This window comes from Saccopteryx leptura, chromosome 11, assembly GCF_036850995.1.
Source record: "Saccopteryx leptura isolate mSacLep1 chromosome 11, mSacLep1_pri_phased_curated, whole genome shotgun sequence".
Taxonomy (NCBI): Eukaryota; Metazoa; Chordata; class Mammalia; order Chiroptera; family Emballonuridae; genus Saccopteryx; species Saccopteryx leptura.
Genome location: NC_089513.1, coordinates 20,965,124 through 20,984,534, shown reverse-complemented (window position 1 = coordinate 20,984,534; position 19,411 = coordinate 20,965,124). Strand labels below are relative to the sequence as shown.

At 52.6% G+C, this 19,411-nt stretch overlaps 1 protein-coding gene across 1 annotated transcript in view; it reads right to left on the bottom strand.

The window, feature by feature from the left end:
* Window positions 1-3,000: 3,000 nt before the first annotated feature.
* Window positions 3,001-19,411, bottom strand: part of SMAD7 (SMAD family member 7) — a 30,379-nt gene continuing 13,968 nt past the window's right edge. The window contains exon 4 of the mRNA XM_066352661.1: window positions 3,001-4,500. Within this exon, the coding sequence (XP_066208758.1) occupies window positions 3,962-4,500 (539 nt within the window). The 3' untranslated portion in view covers window positions 3,001-3,961. The remainder of the gene's footprint in view (window positions 4,501-19,411) is intronic.

Below are 19,411 nucleotides of genomic sequence, written 5' to 3'. Positions count from 1 at the left end.
AGGCCACTTGGAGTGGAGGGCCATGGAGATGACAGCAGTCCCTAAACTAAATAATTCTAGTGGGACCGGAGACAAGGCATGTATGTGAGAGACACTCAAATTTTATAAGTAGGGATTAAATGAGGCAGGGTGGACAGGGTTTGGTTTTTTACTTTACGACAGGAGATGGGGGTAAAGGAGATGGCAGAGAATCCAAGTTTTCTGTTGGGGCAGCTGAGCATCCCCGGCTGAGGGAAAATGAAGCCACCAGAGAGATGTTGCTGCCCAGGGAGAGGGCAGAACCCTGCAAGACACCCCAAAATTTGACAGGTGAACTGAGATAGGAAAAAGGAGAACCAGGCAGCAGGAAAACCTCCCTGCTACGGGGCACCTTCTCCTCTCCCCTCACTAATTCAAGCTCCACCTGGGCTGGAAGTCTCCCTCCTCCATGAGTCCCAGGTGGTCCCAGGAACATATCACTATGCCTGTGCTGCTGGAGGCCATCTTGGGTATGGGTGTCTTGTCCTCCAGTGCCACCGAAAGCAGGGTGCCCCCATAGCACAGTCCTGGCACACAGAAGGTGCTCAGGGGATGCCTATGGGTGACAGCCACTCTGGCCGGGTGAGAAGTGTCAGCTATCCACAATCACCTGGCTTCCCCCGAACGGTCCTCTTCCCCTGCCCACCCAGAGCCAGCCACCCCACTGGGGTCACTCTCACCCCAATGCCGGTTTCTTGAGGCTGTCAAGTCCGGATAGCAGAGGAGGCCAAAGGGTGCTACTGCCACCGCTCCTGCTGCCCACACCACGGGCCAGGTGGCAGCACGGCGGCTCACCTCCCGATGTGGGGAAGTTGTGGGGTTGACACCACACCCAATTCCACCAAACAAACATCCCTGCAGGACATGGACAGTCAGACCCTGCCCTTCCTAAGCATTTCCTCCTGAGCGACCGTGGGCAAGTCTTTTAAGCTCCCAAAGCCTTCATTTTTGCCGAGGGTCCTGGAGCAAATTAAATAATTCCCTTCAACGCCTAGCATCGTGCCTGGCACCTAGTAAAGCATTCAATAAATGGTAGCTATTATTATTAAAGAGCTTCCTGGCATGCTGATGCAAGTTAGAGCTAACAAAAATGACTCTGACAGCTCCCTGAAATAACACCTCCCACCCCACTCCCCTCCACCCCTAGCACACGGGTGTTAATTAGAACCCTCCCTGGGTGTTTTCCAGGGGTGGGGGTTTTACACTTATTCTTGGTTGCAGAACTAGAATAAATGGAGGTAGGTTTCAGTTCAACTGAGAAAAAGCAGAATGTTCTTTTGATAGGTAGTGAGCTCTCCATCACCTCAAGGGAACAGAAGGCCCAGATGATCATTTGGAGCGTAAATCAACATATGTCCATATTTCTCACAGCATAGTTGTATTTTAAGTCCCTCGAGTCAAACAGTGGTGCCAGCAGGCTGTAGTGCCGTCACTATTTGGCAAAATAAAAAATTGGCTTTTTACTTTGGTCCTCCAAAAGTTTTCTGAGATTTTGTTAGTGATACCCAAAATCTTAACCCCTTCAGGGACCCCCCCCCCCCAATCCTGGACCCAAGGTTTGAGAGCCTTGACAGACACTTATACAACTCCTGTTTGAGGCCCAGTTTAGAACCATCTCTTGTACAGGAGTCTGAATCTAAAACATGGCTCAGATCAACCACGGAAATCCCAGGGCAAGTACTGGAGACTCCACCGAGCACCCTGCAGGCTGGGCTGGGAGAGGGGACTCGAGAACGATCCCTCGAGTTCAGGTGGATGGGGCAGGAGACGGCAGAGCAGGACCTGGACCCGGTGCCCTCTCTGGTGTTCCCCTTTCTGCAGCACCTGGTCTAGAACTTGGGAGGGACATAAGGCGTGGCCTGATCAGTCTGTCCACCACCGCCCCTCCCCCGAGCCTCCCTGCCCGGTCTTCAGCCTCAGAGAGCCTGTCCAGGAATGCCCCAGTGGAGCAGTGACCTTCCCCTGGGAAAGGTTAGGGCTCAGGATTGAACACCAAAGCAGGGGTCAGCAAGCGGAACAGGTGGGTCTGGGTTCTTGGGACCGTGTTCCGCCCATCTCACGATGCAACCTCCTACCCAATCACCCAAAATACCCTTTTCTCAACTCTTTCAAGCTTTGGGGGAAAAAAATCACCCACTTTAAACTCAGAGCTCCCTGGGGTTAACCCCATTACAAATTCAGGACACTAGGCAGGCTACACCTGAGTCATTGCCTATCGGGAAGAGGGGTGTCAGTGTAGCTAAGGGTCTAGCAGACAGGGAACGGTCCTGCCAGGCCAGCTTCTCCAGGCAGCCCTTTCATGGTGCACCCCCTCCTCCCCAACCAGGCACTGGGTGGGGGAGACCCCACCAGCCCCGGATTCTCTCCACCAAACCCCCGTCCCATCAGACGAAGGAAAAGGAGCGGGCGGACAACATGGAATCAAGTATACATTTTAAAAATTGTTTAATGGAACATAAACTCCTTTAGAAAAACATTCAGCCAGGTGATAACACCCATAGAAAAAAACACCAATCTTGTGTTTATCTTTTTTAATTTGGCATTTTGTTATTTGCATTTATATTAAAGCAAAGTGCATCTTTTCTTTATTTTTCTTGTTTATACACATTGCACAATACATAAATAATGATGCTTATAAAACGTCTTTATATTTACAAGTAATAATATATTTATATATAACATAAAATACATTTTTTTCTTTAATAAATCTCAGGGTTTTCTTTTTCTTTTTTTTTTTTTTTAGGAGTCCTTTCTCTCAAAAGCACTACAATGCTAAATTTCCAATGAGAATGCTTCTCTTGTTCATTTAAACCTTTGTAGTTAGAAAAATAGCTTATGTTAAAGTCTAAACATGCTCATTGAGCTAAGAGCAGTGTCAACATATCATACGAGTGTATGAGTTGTAGGGGAAACGAAAGGAGAGTTAGGGGTCAGCCCAGGTTGGAACCTTGGGTTGTGATGGACCGAATCCTTCTTGGGGGGAAGAGGGGTCTAACAACAGAGCTCAACACGCAGGCTGCAGCGGGGAAATGCCAGGCTGGCTTTCTGGGTCCAGGGAACGCCTGGAGGAACCAGGCAGGGCAGACGCTGGGGGGGGGGGGGGGCGCTCGGGGGGCGCTCAGAGGGCACTGGGTGAGCAATACTGTGGCGGGGCTGCCCCGGCAGCCCCCAGGAAGCCCATCTGGAGACATCCAGGAGCAGATGGCCAAAAAAAAGACAGACACGACAATGGCAACAGGGTGGGTGGAGGGGAGCTAAGACAAGCTTGAGAACGACTGGTTCTGGTTCAGCCTCTTGCAGGGCTGTGTCTAAGAAGCCTAGTGACAGGCCTGGGTGCTAGAAGGGGAGAGACAGGCGGGGCCTCCCCAGGCTGGGGGCAGAGCCCTGCTTTTGGGCGGCTGCTGGGACACTGGTCGCAGGTTAGCCGGGTTCTGCCCCTGCCCCACTGAGCATGTCCAAAGGGCGGGAGAGACAGAGCTGCGGAGCAGGACCCGCCCAGCCGGGTGGCCAGTAAGGTAAGCACACAGAGCACAGCGTTCCCCCACCAGCTGTACGTGGCACACACTCAGTCACACACACACACACACACACACACAGCCACTCACACACACACCCTGACAAGGGAAGTGACAACCCCAAAACTAGGGCCTGCTCCCCATTCACGCATTGTGTTTGGTGGGACTGGCTTTTGCTTCCCCTTCTCATTTGGGGATGTCCTGCCAACCCAACGGCCACCTCCCCAAAAAAGACCCCAACAATTCTTTTCATAAGCTATTTCTCAAAGGACAAAACAAAACAGAACATAAACAAGAATGACAAGGGGGGAGGGGCAACAATGACCAAAGAGTTTGCATGAAAAGCAAGCACTCAGGAGGGAAATATTAGCAGCAAAGTAGTTTGGACTGGGCCGGCTCGGCTCCCGCTCTGTCCTTCGCCCACGCGGCTACCGGCTGTTGAAGATGACCTCCAGCCAGCACGGGCAGCTGCTGATGAACTGGCGGGTGTAGCACTGGCCCCAGCCCTTCACGAAGCTGATCTGCACGGTGAAACCAGTCCACGGCTGCTGCATGAACTCGTGGTCGTTGGGCCGCTGCAGGCTGTACGCTTTCTCGTAGTCAAAAGCCTTGATGGAGAAACCGGGGAACACCTTGTGCACCAACAGCGTCCTGGAGTCCGGGTTGTCCAGTGTGGCCGACTTGATGAAGATGGGGTAGCTGCTGCGGTTGTACACCCACACGCCGTCCACTTCCCGTGTGAGCTGGATGCCACAACCGATTTTGCTCCGCACTTTCTGTACCAGCTGACTCTTGTTGTCCGAATTGAGCTGTCCGAGGCAAAAGCCATTCCCCTGAGGTAGATCATAGAAGATGTCCAGGGAGGGCTCCTGGACACAGTAAAGCCTCCCCACTCGCGTCTTCTCCTCCCAGTATGCCACCACGCACCAGTGTGACCGATCCCCAGGCTCCAGAAGAAGTTGGGAATCTACAAAACAAAATGGCGGACAAGGTTGGTGGTGATGGGGGACTGGTGTTTCCGCTTCCTCCTGGATCCAAGACACCTGCACACCTGCGCGTGCCCCTGCCCCCACACCCCTGCAGCCAGTTCAGTTCTCTGTACAAGAAAGGAGGCGACAGTGGTGCTGGACACCCTGCAGGCTCTAGAGTCCTCCTACGGGTCCTGGAAGTCTTGATCCTCTGATAGAACAGCCATGCCTTTTACTAAGCACAGGGCTCTCTGGTTGCCTCTTTCCCATCCTGTTAAGGACTCAGGACACCAGTGCATGTACCCACCTGGTCAAAGGAAGCCCCATCCCTGCAGAGCTTGGAAGCCAGGGGACACCCTTGGCTGGCCTGGTCTTAAAACTAGAGAAGGCCTTACAGGTGGCTTATGAATTAAGAGTTCTTTAGATTGGATGGCACCCTGATGGCCAGATGCTCTGGGCCCTGGAGAATGACACAGCCAGACCTAGGTAGGACCTAGGTCTCCAGCCAGACTGGGACCACTTGCTATATATGGTCTCGGTGAGTGTCACCAAGTTCTCAGATCAGTGCCTTGGTCATAATCAAGTGCTATGTGGTAAAAATTTAAATGGAGGTGATTTGACGCAAAAAAAAGAAAGAAAGAAGAAAGAAAGAAAGAAAGAAAGAAAGAAAGAAAGAAAGAAAGAAAGAAAGAAATCTTCCTTACAGAAAAATAACCCTCAGTGCCAGCCAGCAGCAGCACTGAACACAAAGGGTGAGTTCCCGTCAAAATGCCAAATCACAACAACACACACACAAATTCATGCTAACCCAGACTACCTTAACCAAACCTCCTCCAGCCCAGACAGAAGATTATGTGTCTAAAATGGGTACAGCCATCCTTAAAGTGCCCTTCTTGCACCTCCTCCCTCCCCAGAAGCATCTAGACTCCTGCCCTGCCCCCTCCTCTCCTCCCTCCCCTGAAGGCCCCACCCCAGCTGTCCTAGAAGTGGTTCTTCCCACAGGCAACGTGGGGGACTGGCTTAATTCTGGTAAGGCGATTTCCTCAACCGGCATGTGGAGGTCTTTAAAGGGGGATATATGGAAGGCAAGGGAGCCGTGGCGGCTGGCATTCCGACTCCCCCTTGCTCTGAAGCCAGCGGGGCAGGCCTCAGGCTGGGAACCATAAATTTCCCCAGCCGGCCGGGTCGGGCTGGACCAGGCCAGGCCAGGCTGCAGGAACGAGAGCTGTGGTTTGTGGTGGCAGGGCGGGGACCGGAAGTCTTGTATTTATTAACAAAAATGGGTAACGGCAGGGAGGGGTGCAAGAGAAAGAGGCCCCTCCTGCCCCCCCTGCAGCCCTCCTTTCTCACTTGCTGGGGGGCTTAGAGAAGGAAGGTGGGGTTGGCAGTGAGATGCCTTTTGTTGTGTTTGGCCTTTTCGATTTTGGAACAACTGGGCTTGGAGAACATCAGATGATGGGTTAGACAGCACAGTGGCCAGGGCGGAGGAGGCCTGGGGCCCCGCCGTCTGGGTAACCAGTGCAGCTCAGCACACAGCTCCTTCCCGGTGTTGACGGGCATGTTAGGACCTGGGAACCAGTTGGCTCTATTAACTTTTTTTTTTTAAGAAGCAGCCAGTCTTGCACAAAGGTGTCCTATGAATAAGTGCACAAATGTGCACCAAGGCAGCCACGAACACACATCCTCAGTAACCGTTTCCTACAGGCACCCCAACTGGCCTCCAGCACCTGCCCAGAGCTACACGAAGCAGGGAACTCAGGGCTCACTGCATTCCCTCAGTCCCCGCCTCCACCAAACATCAACCCCAGAAAATGAGCTTGTCACCTCCCTGCCGACATGCATGGAGATAACAGGGCTGTGAGGGAGACTGTGTGTCTGTGAGTGTGTGAGTGTGTGCGTGCGCGCGCACACACACTGGAACATATGGAAAAACGAGGGACAAGGGCTCCCAGCAGAAGGTGACTCATCAGGCATTAACTTGTTTCTGCAAAGTATCCATCAACTGCTAATAAACTTGTGAGCGCTGGCAATCTTTGAACTTTCTTGCCGAGGGAGTTCAGCTCTGCAGGTTACACCAAAGACCCACAACCCGCAGGTACAGAAGGGCGCCCCGGAGGACAGAGCCTTCCTCTGGGAGACACAGGGCGCCCCGCCCGAGGGGGAGGGTGTCTGCAAACGTCAGAGGCTCTTCCTTGCTATCCCAACTCCGGACACCAAACCTGGCTGGAAAGGCGGCTCAGGAGACCCTCGGTGGAATCTCACAATACTACGTTTCATGGAGCCTGCCCGCCAGGAAACACGGCACCAGCTGGCAAGGAGCAGGAGGTGGCGCAGGGCAGGGTGGGGGCCTGGGATGAGTTGCCCTCGGGCCAGGCAGTAGGGCAAGGGGTGGGGGCCAAGGAAGCTGGGCAGGGGCTGGGGCCTGAGGGGGCTGGACTGCAGCCCAGTGCCCTGAGGGGAAGAGGGGGGAGAGGGGGCCTTCTAGCAGGTTTCTCTTTCATCTGCACAGCCCGCCAGTCCACCCAGCAATTTGCTGCCAGACATCCCTGGAAAAAGCCTTTTTCTGTTGAGGTTAATGGCCAGCCCAGATAAACAGCAGCATGTAGGTGTCACTGTGTGTGAACAAGGCCCCTGAAAGGCCATGAGGTGCCCTAATCTGGGGCACCAGTACCCCCCATGTCACCCCACAGCCACCCTCTCGCTGCTCCTGGGCTGTCTTGAGCACAGAACAGGCTCCCCAGGAAAGCCATCGTGCTGCCAAGGCCCCTGCAGCACATCTCATTTCTGGGGGCCCAGCACGGCTTCCCATGTTGCCAACTCAGAGATCTCCTCCTTTCCCTAAATCCCCTGTCGCTTGGGCTCATTTCTGGGAAGCACTCAGAATCATCTTCAGAGAAACCCAGTTCCCTGAACTGGGCCCACAGCCCACACGTGTCTCCCCGCAAAGGTCTGTGCTTTGCTCCTGGGGGCTCCCTGGGCCTCTCCCACCAGTCTCCCTGGTTAGCTTAGGACTAAGGAAGAGTCTCCGAGGCCTAACTTCTTATCATGGTTGCTGATACTTAAACTCCAAAGGCGGGACTCACAGCCCCTTGTGAAGTTCCCTCAGCTTTATAACCTTTTCCAACATTTTCCATCGTTTCTTTCCCGCCTCAGAAAACTGTACAGGGGCTTGTTTTAAAGCTGTATTTGCGCATTTTAAAGCATCAAAAAAGAAAAGCTGTGTTGTAAAAGGCTAATCAGATGCCTGCTCACATTTTTTTCTTTTTATTATAGTTTGGGGAATTTTTGGAGCAACCCCAGAAAAATGCTGAATCGGCTGAAAATTCCTGTAAGGTTCCTTAACACCCGCCCCCCGCCCCCCCCCCATTTCCCTTAAAGTATAAAGTCAACCCTTTAAAAGGAAGAGGGAGGTGGGTGTTAAGAAGGGGAAGGATTTCGCCTTGTGTTTGCACTTGCATTAGGGAAGACCACTTAACAAGGAACTCCCTGCATCTTACAAAGAGTTATTTAATTACCCTGGTCATGAATGAACAGACCAGACCCTTCTAGAAGACCACAGGCTCATGAATGAGGCTCTTGCCCTGCGTCTCAACGGCACAGGGTGACCAGACCTCAAGGCCAGATTCTAGATAAGGGAGGAATTTTCTCTTTGAAATTTATTTGAAGGTGTGAGGAGATGAAGGAAAAAAGAGGAAGGAAGGATGAAGGTGTGAGGAGATGAAGGAAAAAAGAGGAAGGAAGGATGAAGGTGTGAGGAGATGAAGGAAAAAGGAGGAAGGAAGGAAAGACCAAGTTCGGTGCCTCCCCGCCATCATTTCTGGTACCCGGATTTTGAGGTCCACCATGAGGCCAGGGAGGCGAGCGCTATTCCCAGACACCCGGCAAGACTGAGAACACAGGCCTGCGTGGGCGCGATGCCACCTGAGCCAGAACGTGCCCGCACAGAGGTGGGACTAATGGGGAGGGGTCCCCAAGATTCTGGCCTTTCAGGACAGGGACATACTTGGGAAACAAAGCCAGTACAGAACCGCATTCAACACGCCCAAGGGGCTGGAGTAAAATGAGGGCAAGGAGGTGTCTCAACTCGACCTCATCTCTGCAAGGCACTGGATTAGAAAAGGGTATTTCTCGGTCAAAACCCAAACCGTGGGATGGGCCTGCAAGCCCCTTCCGCGGTGGTCCAGCAGAGCCAGGAGATGGGTGCCTAGGCAGAAGTGGCAGCTCCATGCACACTGACGAGGGCACACGAAGGGCACAGAAGCAGACCCAGAGGATCACCCCAGCAACCTGGAACGCAAACACCACCCCGCCTCGCCCACAGCAGGTCCAGGGTCCTCCCTCCTTGGGAGGCTGGCGCCACCATGGGTGCCTCATCCTGCCTTCCCCGACATCAGACATCTCAAAGGTTAACAGCACCTGCTCCCCTCCCTGGTCAGAAGACGGGCGGTGCGGAGAGCAGCCAGGCGGCTTCATCAGGGAGATAGGCGAGACCGTGCGGACCTGGTGGCCAATCCGTCTGATCTAGTCCTCATCCCAAACCCTCATCATGTATCAAGGACCTTTTCTGGTCTCTTTGTTTTCAAGAGGCAAACGACCAAAGAACTAAAGAAAAACACATGAAAACGTGATGAGGTGTCTGGGGTCAGTCTGGGTTCGGGGGTCAGCTCTAACCTGCCATGTCTCGCCCCCATTAGGGCAGGCAAGGTCACGCCGGGGCTTCCTCGGACCCCTTGGTTTAGAGCAAGTTGCCCAAGGGGTCGAAACAAACTCAGAATATTTCAGGTTAACTCTCAGACCCAACCATTCATCATGGTGCCAAGCTCTTTCACCAAAAGGATCAGAGGATGGATTCTGGCCAGTAAAGGCAGGACTGATAGAGTTTAGTATTTTTCAGAACTCGGTAACAAGCTTATTTCCACTGAGGTGCCATAGGGTCTCCTTCAAAGGCCAGGGTGCTTCCTCAGGTCCCTGGGCCAGACTAACTGAGTTCCCCAAATCCTATCCCTCAGGGACTGCTGGCTGTGGTATGACACTCGCCCCACACACGCCCCGCCCCATCCCGCTGCCCCAGTTCAAATCTACTTCTCAGGGAACCCTGGCAGCGGCTGAAACTCCCAGTGCCAGCCTCCCAGGGCCATTATGATGATTTAACACAAAAGCAGCGGGGTCTCATCTCTTGGGTTCTCCAGCTGCTTGGAAAAGACTAACCACTTTTCCTTTTGCCCACCCTGTCCCCACAGAAGAACAGTTCTGGGCCATGCCTGAACCTAAGAGTCATCTACTGTGCACTGGCCCCGTTCCAGAAGGACTCAAGACAACCCTATGAGGTTGCATACGATTCCCATCCTTATGTTAAAGGAAGGAAAATGAGGCCGTCTCTTGCCAAAGAGCAGAGTTGGGGTTCAAAGCCGGAATACTGCTAGGTGTGAGCAGTAGGTGGGCAGCCAACTCGGAGCTCTAAAGCTCTCCGTTCCCAAGGGTTCCTCTACTATCAGAGGGGAGAAAGTGTCCTTCCAAACACACTCTGGAAATGCTGTCTACTTTAGGGCTGAGCATGGGGTCCAGCTCTCTCCACCAAGAAACGGCTTCTTTGCGAGGGAGCTGCTCTGTGACCAAGGACAGTGGCTGGCCCTCTCTCTAATTCTCAGGATGACCTGTCTATAACTAACATGATGGGGGCTGGGGCAAAACAGCCCCCCGGGCCCACTTCTGGCTCCCACTGTCTCTGGCTACTCTCTGTGATTCACAAAGTATTCAACAATGCTGGTTCCATTTATTTTACTACCTGCCAGAGAACTAAGGAAATCACTTTGGGGGGAAGAGCTCATTTCTGGCATTTAATTTGCAACAATAAAACGAAACGACACATAATCAGGACAAGGAAATTTGGGTCAGCTTTTGCTGTGTCCATCTCTAAACCAACTCTTGAATTTCAGAGTCACAAACTTGCGATTTTCTGTCTTGTCATTTGTGGCCCTCAGGAAAAGGTGAGTTCCCCAAGGGAGGGTTCCCTTTCTCACTATCCTCCTGCCCACGTGCCCCCAGGCCTGGCGCCTGCCGGCACCGCCCTCCTCCCGCAAACTCTCCCAAGCTTACTGATTGGCAGATCCTGCCAGTCTTAGAAGACTAATGCATGACTGTACCTTACAGACAAACCGTGGTGAGTAATCGGTTACTAGAGCTAAAGTGTACTTCCCTTCTCACCCAACGGGCCCCAACCCCACCTTCCCAAACCCCTCAGTCGTCCAAGTGTGAGGCCCTCAGCCTGGGGGTCCTTCCTAAGAACAGTATTTGGCCATCGGAGAATATAATTGAGGGTAGAGAAGGGCAGGGGAGGGAAGCCACACAAATCAAAAGCTCCCGTCTGTCTCGCCAGCCGGGCTGACGCGGCTTCCTGTGCCCCAGCCGTCAGCCATGCAAATTATAGCGTGTACCCGCTGCCTGCCTGCGTTCCTGCGTTCGGAGGAGGCCAGCTCTGCCCTGCGCAGAGGCCTCAGAGGAAGGGTGGGGACTTCAGGCCAGCCAACTCCATTCATAATATTTACAGTAAATGGGCCTCTCTGGCTGTTGTTTAGCATATATCCAGCCTCATTAAAACTTCAAGTTTTAATGTCAAGACTTTCCACTCCATGGTGCACCACAAAGGTCCCACCAACACCCCCAAATAACACAGCAGCTCTCTCCAGAAAGGGGTCCACACACATGCACACCCAGAATCCCCCAGACCTGCATGCTCACCTGCCTGCCCAGTGGGCATGACCCTGGCTGCTCCCAGGAAGACACAAGAGGGTGGGACCGTCAGGCAACAGAAAGGAAGGCAAATCAAACCCCAAAAACCCATCCACCTGGAGAGAGCCCAGAGATCCCCCAAATTCTGCATGCAGAGCCCCAAGTAGGAATGCACACAACAAATCCAACAAAGGAACTTTTCCTTAAACCACCAAAAAGGCTCTCATTTTCTGCTGACTGCTTTGTATGTTGGTTGCATGTTAAAGCTTGATAGAATCTTAATAAAAATGGATGCATAAGAAGCCAATTTCCCCAAAGGACACCCCCCCTCCAAAGGTACAGGACAACTTTGCCTGGTTCAGCAGGTCTGGGGGCCGCTCTGCAGTGAGCTGCTTTTTCTGTGGGCCCCTTTTTAATAAATCCCAGTGCACAATGACCTCCAGCTCCCTGAAAGGTATTCCAGGACCTAGCTGCAGGCCCTGCCCATCCCCCACATAGCTCCAACTGAACTCGTTTTTCTAGACGGTGTAGGAAAAATACAGCGGGGAACAAAAGTCCTTTTCATCCCTCCCCTTCCCCAGCTCCCCTTGTTCCATAACAATTATGAAAACTGTTGGATGGGATGGCATTTTGAACATTTATTGCATTCCGGCCAATAAATTCCAACGCAGGATCTGATGGAAAAGCCTCCTTCTCAGACAGGCTCCCTGCTCCCCCACCCCCTGCTCACTCCCAGCCCTCATTCCTTCTTTCTTTACAACCCAACACCAGGGCCCGGCCAGGCCGGGGCCCACACTGTACTTACAGGGAAAAACAACAGTACGACAGACTGGAGACAGTGTGCAGACTGGAAAAGTTAATCATTACTTCTGTCTGCCTCCGTAATCTAATCTCTCTGGCTTTGACACACTCGCTGCTCAGCCTTCCCGGCCCCGTCACCCCAGAGCACCCAGGGCCTCCTGAGCCCGAGCCCCCTCCCCGGGCCTTCCCAGCCCTGGCCTCGGCCAGGGGAATGAAAGACAGGGAAAGTCTCCCCCACCCTGGGCTGCCACCGCAAGGCCCCTGGAGTCCAAAACAAACAGCTGGCTGCTCTGTGCCGTGTGTCCCACTTTTCACAGGACTCCGGGCTTCACATAAATTTGGGCTCCAATCTGGCTTGTGTTACTGCAGAGCCAGGCCACCCCTCCCTCCCACCAAACAGGGACAGACACGGTCAACCCGCCCCACAGCTTCCCCTCAGGCCCCCCCGGGACTAGGATGGGCTGCAGGGCTCTGCTGCCCCATGGGGTCCGTCTATGCAGACACACAAGTCCCCACGGTCCTGTTCTGTGGCACTCTACCTAGAATTACCACGTGACCCAGCAATGCCACTTCTGGCTATGTATCCAGAAGAGTCTCCACATTCCCATGTTCACAGCAGCACTATGCACAACAGCCAAAAGGTGGAAGCAACTCAACTGTCCACCAACAGATGGATAAATAAGACGTACACACACACACTGAGAAGGGCAATGCAGACACGTGTTACCACGTGGAGGAACCTTTGGCATACGCTAAGTGAAATAAGCCAGACACAAAGGGCGATGCACTCCTACGAAGTACCTGCAAGGGAATAGTGGTTGCCGCTGACTGGGGGCAGGGGACCTGGGGAGTTATTGTTTAGTGGGGACAGTTTCAGTCTGGGCACGATGAGCAAGTTCTGGAGACGGATGGCGGTGACGGTCGCACAGCAACGTGAGTGTGCGTAGGGCCACTGAACCGCACACTTAAAAACGGTTAGGATGGTAACTGCTGTGTATGCTTTTCCCTCGAGAAAAGCGCCCTCTTCTCAAGCTTCCCCTGCACAGTCCCCTTAAGCCTACCCTCCTCAGTACAGGGGGTTCCACCGCAAGGCTAAAGACCCCTGGAAATGTCTGCAAAGACTGGGATGCATATGTGTTTTTCTGGAGAACGATTCCTCAGCTGTCATTCATTCTAGGAAGAGTTTGTAAGCCAAGAAACAGGAATAACTACGATCTCTTTATCTGCAAATGGAAGAAGCCATTACCTCACCAACAGCGGTCTCATTCCCACTTGGCCACAAACCCAATCAATAAGGAACTTGGGGACCAGGTCCAACCACTTATTTTGCAGATGAGAAAACTGAGGCCCAGCACACAAAAGGGCCTCCTGCTTGGCCAATCCCACCAACTGGTACCTGACACACACACACACCAACTGGCAGCTGTGACACACACACACACACACACACACACACACACACACACCGCGCCCCGAAAGGAGAGCAGGCAGGCTTCTGGGGACAGAAATTAGAGGGCACTTTCCCTCCCACTGTAATTTTCTCCAAACACCCCCCTCCCCAGCATCCAGCTAACACTGAGACGGGGGCGGCTTTTGGATCTCTGGAAGCCTCATGCCAAGGAAATATCTCTCAGTGGGGTTTTAATTGCGACCCCTCTGTGTTGAAGGTGAGGCCCCTGAGTTTTCAGAACCTCCCCTGTGCACCCAGTTCACAACTTTCCCTCTGGGTTACTGATTAATGAGGGGGAGGGCCGTGCTGGCTGAGGGGCAGCCTGGGCTGGCAGGTTCCCCAAGAGCTTTCTGAGCAGAGCGGTTCTGGCCTCTCCCGGCCTCACTGGGACCGGAGACCCCTCCACCTTCGTTAGGTGACTGGAAGCGGTGGAAGGACGGGGACAGCAACGGCAGAGAAGGGTGTCTGCCGAGAGCCAAGTCGTATTATCTTGGCGTTTTTGTTCCGGTAGAGCGGCCATCCCAAGTTAAAAGCAAAAAGGAAACACAGAAGTGAGCAAACACAAGAGCCACCAACAGGCCCTGGCCTGGTTATCTGAGCTGTCTGCTATCGGAAGGGCAGAAACTCCCCGCTCTGCATGATGAGGTTGGAGGCGAGGTCAGCTCTGCCATCTCTGCCCTGGATCCAACCGCAGGCCCAAACAGCTCCCCCAGCCAGAGGCGGCCAGTGAGGCTCCAGAGGAACAAGATGAAGTCAGTCAACTCCTCCATCGAACAGAGCCATCAGCTGGCCTCCAGAAATGGACAGGGGCAGGGTGAGCGTGAAAATGAAACACCTGGGTAATTGAGTATTAGATGACTTCACGCACACCCTGCTGAAGGCTGGCCAGGGCCTCACACCCGGGCTGGGACCTCAGACGTGGGCCTGACCGTCCGATTTCAAATTAGAAAGCACAGGTGCATCCTCAGATGCTCTTCATGAGAATCCAGGCAAGTTCCACCTCCCTTGTGACTGTCAAGACATTCAACACTTCCTATCCCCTTCCAGGTGGGCCATCAGTGCCTGGGTGTCGTCCCATGGAAGAGCCCGTGCTTGGCTGGTCATGGGGTACTGCCCGGGTCTGGGTTATTAGTGTGCCTCCTGCTGGTATCTCACAATCAACAAGCGTGCATGTGTACATGTGTGTGTTGGGGGGGGGGGGGCACGCCTAGAACCAGAACTGGAGGAGAGAGCCCTCTGTTTATCCACAGCTTTGTTTTATCAACTCAACAGACCACACAACCAAGGCAGGGGCCGAACCCGAGGACAGAAGCACTCTTCCTCCTTTGCATGCTCAGTCACCCCGGGACCTGGCTCCTTCTGATCTGGAGCAACTGCCTGAGAGGCAGTCCCCTGCCAGACTCCAGAGAGAGCAGCTCCTGTTCTGAAGCCTTCCACGTCACTCACCTGACAGCCCCTTCAGACAAACCACTGCATCTGCTGCCCTGCATTCTGTCAGGGCCCAAGAACTACAGCCTCCACGCCTCACAGGGCCCGGCAGAGAGCAGGTGCTCAGTAAGAAACTGCTAACTGAATCAACCACAGAGACACTCTGGCTTCACCCAAAGCAGCTGGCCCGCCCAGCTTTACACCTGGTAGAGCGAAACACGTGTGAACCCGACCTGGGAGGGGGCAGTGCCTTCCAGGCAGGGGTCAGCCAGAAAGGCTTGGGCCTTGTCCTGGGCTCCCTATGGAGGTGGTAAGAGAGAAGCCCCTGTCCTCAGTGACTTCCCCGACAGCTGCGGGGAATCCTGAAAGGTGTTTCCAAGCCAGGCGCCGGCCCGGCAACCTCTGTGGGCTCACCACCTGCCCACAGCATTCTGCCTTGGCGTCCTGCTCTGTTTGGACAAGTTACCCTCACCAAGTGTTCAACAACGCTTTTACACACCCCAGGGCTCTTGTAGTGTTATGAAAACAAAACACAGCACGCTAAGGAATAAAGCTGGGGGGAGGGAACGAGTGGGGAGCTAGCAAGCCACACACTCGGCTTTCTTTCTGGTCTCCATCCTAAAGATGGCCCCTTGGCAGCACAGGTCGGGGCAGGGTCCCATGTCATTAGAACATCGTCAAAAAGGAGACTTAGGAACCCAGAAATGGGTATCACACCACCACGGGGTTGTGGTGCGTTTTCTTTCTGGGGGAAGCCCTTGGGTGGCAGGTGGACCACAATCACCCTCCTCCCAGGGCAGAGCCCAGCTAACTGGGCTTGGCTACGAGGGACACTCGGATGCCTGTTCCCTCTCGGCTCCTCACTAGAGCCCTAGAAAGGGTCTCAGAAATTAAGGAACTGAGGGTGGTGCAGGGCGGGGAGTGGTGTTTCAGAGATTTCAAAATAAAAGCAGCCCTGAGTTCCAACCTGCCAAATGCCAGGCACCTCCGTGAGGCCAAGGGACGCTGGGGTGAAAAGACAGAGGGCTTGAGTCAATCCCCACCTACTCCCCACCAAAACAAAAGACATGCGAGGGATACACAGATACACACACACACACACACACACACACACACACACACCCCTTTATATATATAAATATATTTTTTATTTTTTTCTGCGAGTTAAAACTGAGCTAATGACACTGGGTGGGGCTCCGTGCAGAGGACGGCGCAGCCAAACCAAAACTCACTCCTAGCCAAGAGCTGCTTGGCCCCACCATTGGGGAAGGAAGCTGAAAAAGTCATGAAAGATTCTTTAGTAAACCGGGAAATAAGGCTGCAGTTAACATTTCAACTGAAGGTGACCCTTCTGGTAAAATATTTTTTTAAATAATAAAAATAACATAAAGTTCTCAAACAACCTCTTTCTTAAAGAAAATGGCCTAAAAGTCCTCGTGGGAGTGGAAGGGAAGAAGGGGGGAAAGCAAACAAAACAGGGCTGGTCCCCTCTCAGCCGCTACCTTTCACGAACGGCTCTTTTCTGGAGTTCTTCTCATAAAAGGAATGATGCAATTTCCTGCCTTGTCCCAATATTTCCTGTTCGCTTACAAGGTGAAAGTTATCACCCTGTCTTAAACCCATGCCCTAAACTCTATAGAAAGTTCCTTTCTCCGTCCAGTGCCCCATCCCTCTCACAAAATCTTCCCGTCTTAAGTAAGAGTATAAACACTATCATTTTCTACACCTTGAAAGAGTTGGCTGAATAAAAAGCCTTGTCCAGCCCTGGCTGGACAGCTTGGTTGGTTATGAGTACCGTCCTGATACACAAAGGTTGCTGGTTCGATCCCTGTTCAGGGAACATAAACAAACAAATGTTCCTATCTTTCTCCCTAAAATCAATCAATAAATTAAAACAAAAACAAAAAAAAACACCCATCTGTTCTCTCTATGGCAGATACTGAATTTGTCATTGCAGCTTCCCCAGACACTGGGCCAGGGCCCAGATCCCTGTGGGCAGAAGTGGAGGGGTGGAGAGACTGGGGCAGCTGAGCCCCCCAAATGAGCCACTGTGTTTTGGTGGAGTTGCCACAACCAAGCGAACGTTGCCTTCTTGGTGTGTTAGCCACTAAATTCAGAACTGAGCCTCAGCAGTTAATAATATCTTCCTGCTGAAAATAGCCCGGAGAGGAAGCCTCTCTGTGACAGTAGGCAGGCGGCCAGGCTCCGGGCCAGCCATTCAATACGGAGCGAGAAAGATGGTAGGGCCCGTGGTGACCTCTCAGTGGCCGCGCGGTACAGTATCCTCTCCCAGGGCTCCCACAAAGGGAGAGCTCCCGGGCGCGGCACCGCCGCCTCCTGCAGCGCGAGGAACCGGGGCCAGGATGTCACACTGACCGGGGGCTCCAGCAGCAGAGCCAGAGGAGGGGTCTTGATCACCCCGCGGAAGGTGGGGAGGACCCCAGGCTTTGGGAGATGGCGTGGCACTGGTGAGGAACTCCCCTGCAGAAAGGTCAGGCTCGGGTAAACACACCATGGGGAACTTTCTGGCCTGCTTCTTCTGGTCCATCGGGTCGGAAAGCTGGGCTTATCCATGTGCCCCCAACCCCAGGAGACCTCAGAGGTGCTTGGGAAACAAGTGTCTATCATCAGCAGATCCCAAGTACCTAACAGAAGTCTCTCCATTTTTATTCTCCAGGTTCACTGCTTTTGATTGAGTATCCAAATTATCTGCCCATATTTTAAAAGCTACCACAAGTCACTACTTTTTAAAAGTGTGGTAAAATTGCCTAACCTCTGATGGCACAGTGGATAAAGCGATGACCTGAAATGCTGAGGTCGCCTGTTTGAATCCCTAGGCTTACCCAGTCAAGGCACAGACGAGAAGCAACTACTATATATATGAACTGATGCTTCCCGCTCTTCCCCCCTCCTTCTCTCTCCTCTAAAATCTTTAAAAGTATAATAAAATTACCCATAACATAAAATTTACCATTAGCGACACTGAGTGCATTCACAGAACTGTGTAACCATCACCTCTCTAGTCCCAGAACATTTTTATCATCCCAAGAGGAAACCCGGTCCCATGAGTCACTTTTACAATGGCATTCACAACAGCAAAGGCAACTGAAGGCACAGTTAATACACCTTGTCAAGTTCCTACAATCAAGCAAAAAAATCTTATTTGAGAAGAGGCTCAAAAAGCAATATTCTTCCCTAGCAGCAGAGGCAGTAGTTCCCCCTTATCCACGAGTATACTGTTCCAAGACCCACCGTAGATACCTGAAACCATGGACACTACCCCAAGCCCCATATATACAATGGTTCCTCCTATAAAGAATGCCTGTGATAAAGTTTCATTTACAAATTAGGCACAGTAGGAGATTAAAAACAATAACAATAGGTTTAATAAAAGTTCTGTTGAATGTGGTGTCTCTTGAACTATCTTGCATTGCACTCACCCCATTCTTCTTGGAATGAATGTGAGATAATAAAATGCCTTGCAAGTTGAGAACTTTCACCTCACTTAAAGGAATCGCTTACAGTGTCTCTCTGGCATATCCAAAGCACCAGCATCACTACCCTGATACTCAGGGGCATTAGGAAGTAAAATAAGGGTCACTTGAATGAAATAAGCACTGTGAGACCACAACACTAAGAGGGTTACTACGGAGCATCTACAACATGGAGACCCTGGACAAAGGGCTGACTCACGTCCCCAGTGGGACGGAGTGGGATGGTGACAGATTCCATCACACTACTCAGAAGGAAGGGTGCGTAATTTAAAACTTATGAATCGTTTATTCCTGATACTTTCTATTTAATATTTCCAGACCATGGTTGACGGAGGGTAACCGAAACTGCGGAGAGTGAAACCGCGGATAAGGGGATAGGCTACTGTACAGAAATCACAGAACACCTGCAAGGCCATCAAGAGAAGCTGCTAAAGAAACTCGGTGCAGGAACACAGATCCCTTCACTCCTTACACCCAGGGTTCCCCAACCTGTCTGCACACTGCAATCACCTGGGATTTTCACATGCAGGTAAACCTGGGACCATTGCCCTGAGCCTTGTTTCTCCCACCAGGTGAAGACACCTGCTAGAGTGTGTCTTACCAGCTAGTAGCCTGGCAACCACAGCACTGCACGAACAATATTCTGCCACAGTAACAATCAAGATGCAGAGGAAGCCAGACTTGATCGTGAATCCTTTGGCATTTCCTCCCTTTTCACTGCCCACTGGCTTGGAGCTTGTCACAGAGGTCCCGTAGGTCTTGAAGCATAACCCAGTTACAGCCAGGCCCTCCTAAGAAAAGGTCCAAGGTGCTGGTGGGGGGCAGGGGGGGCATTGGAGGTGTTAGTGTGCTAGACTAAAGCCAAAAGCTACACCAGGACCTAGCCCTCACCTGACCCCCTCCGCCTTCGCTGGTCGCCCTGTTCTGCCTCAGTGACAGGAAGCATGAGGCAGCAGCCAACCCATCTAGTCTGGCAGGCAGAGCAGCCCAAATCTGCCCCAGACTGTG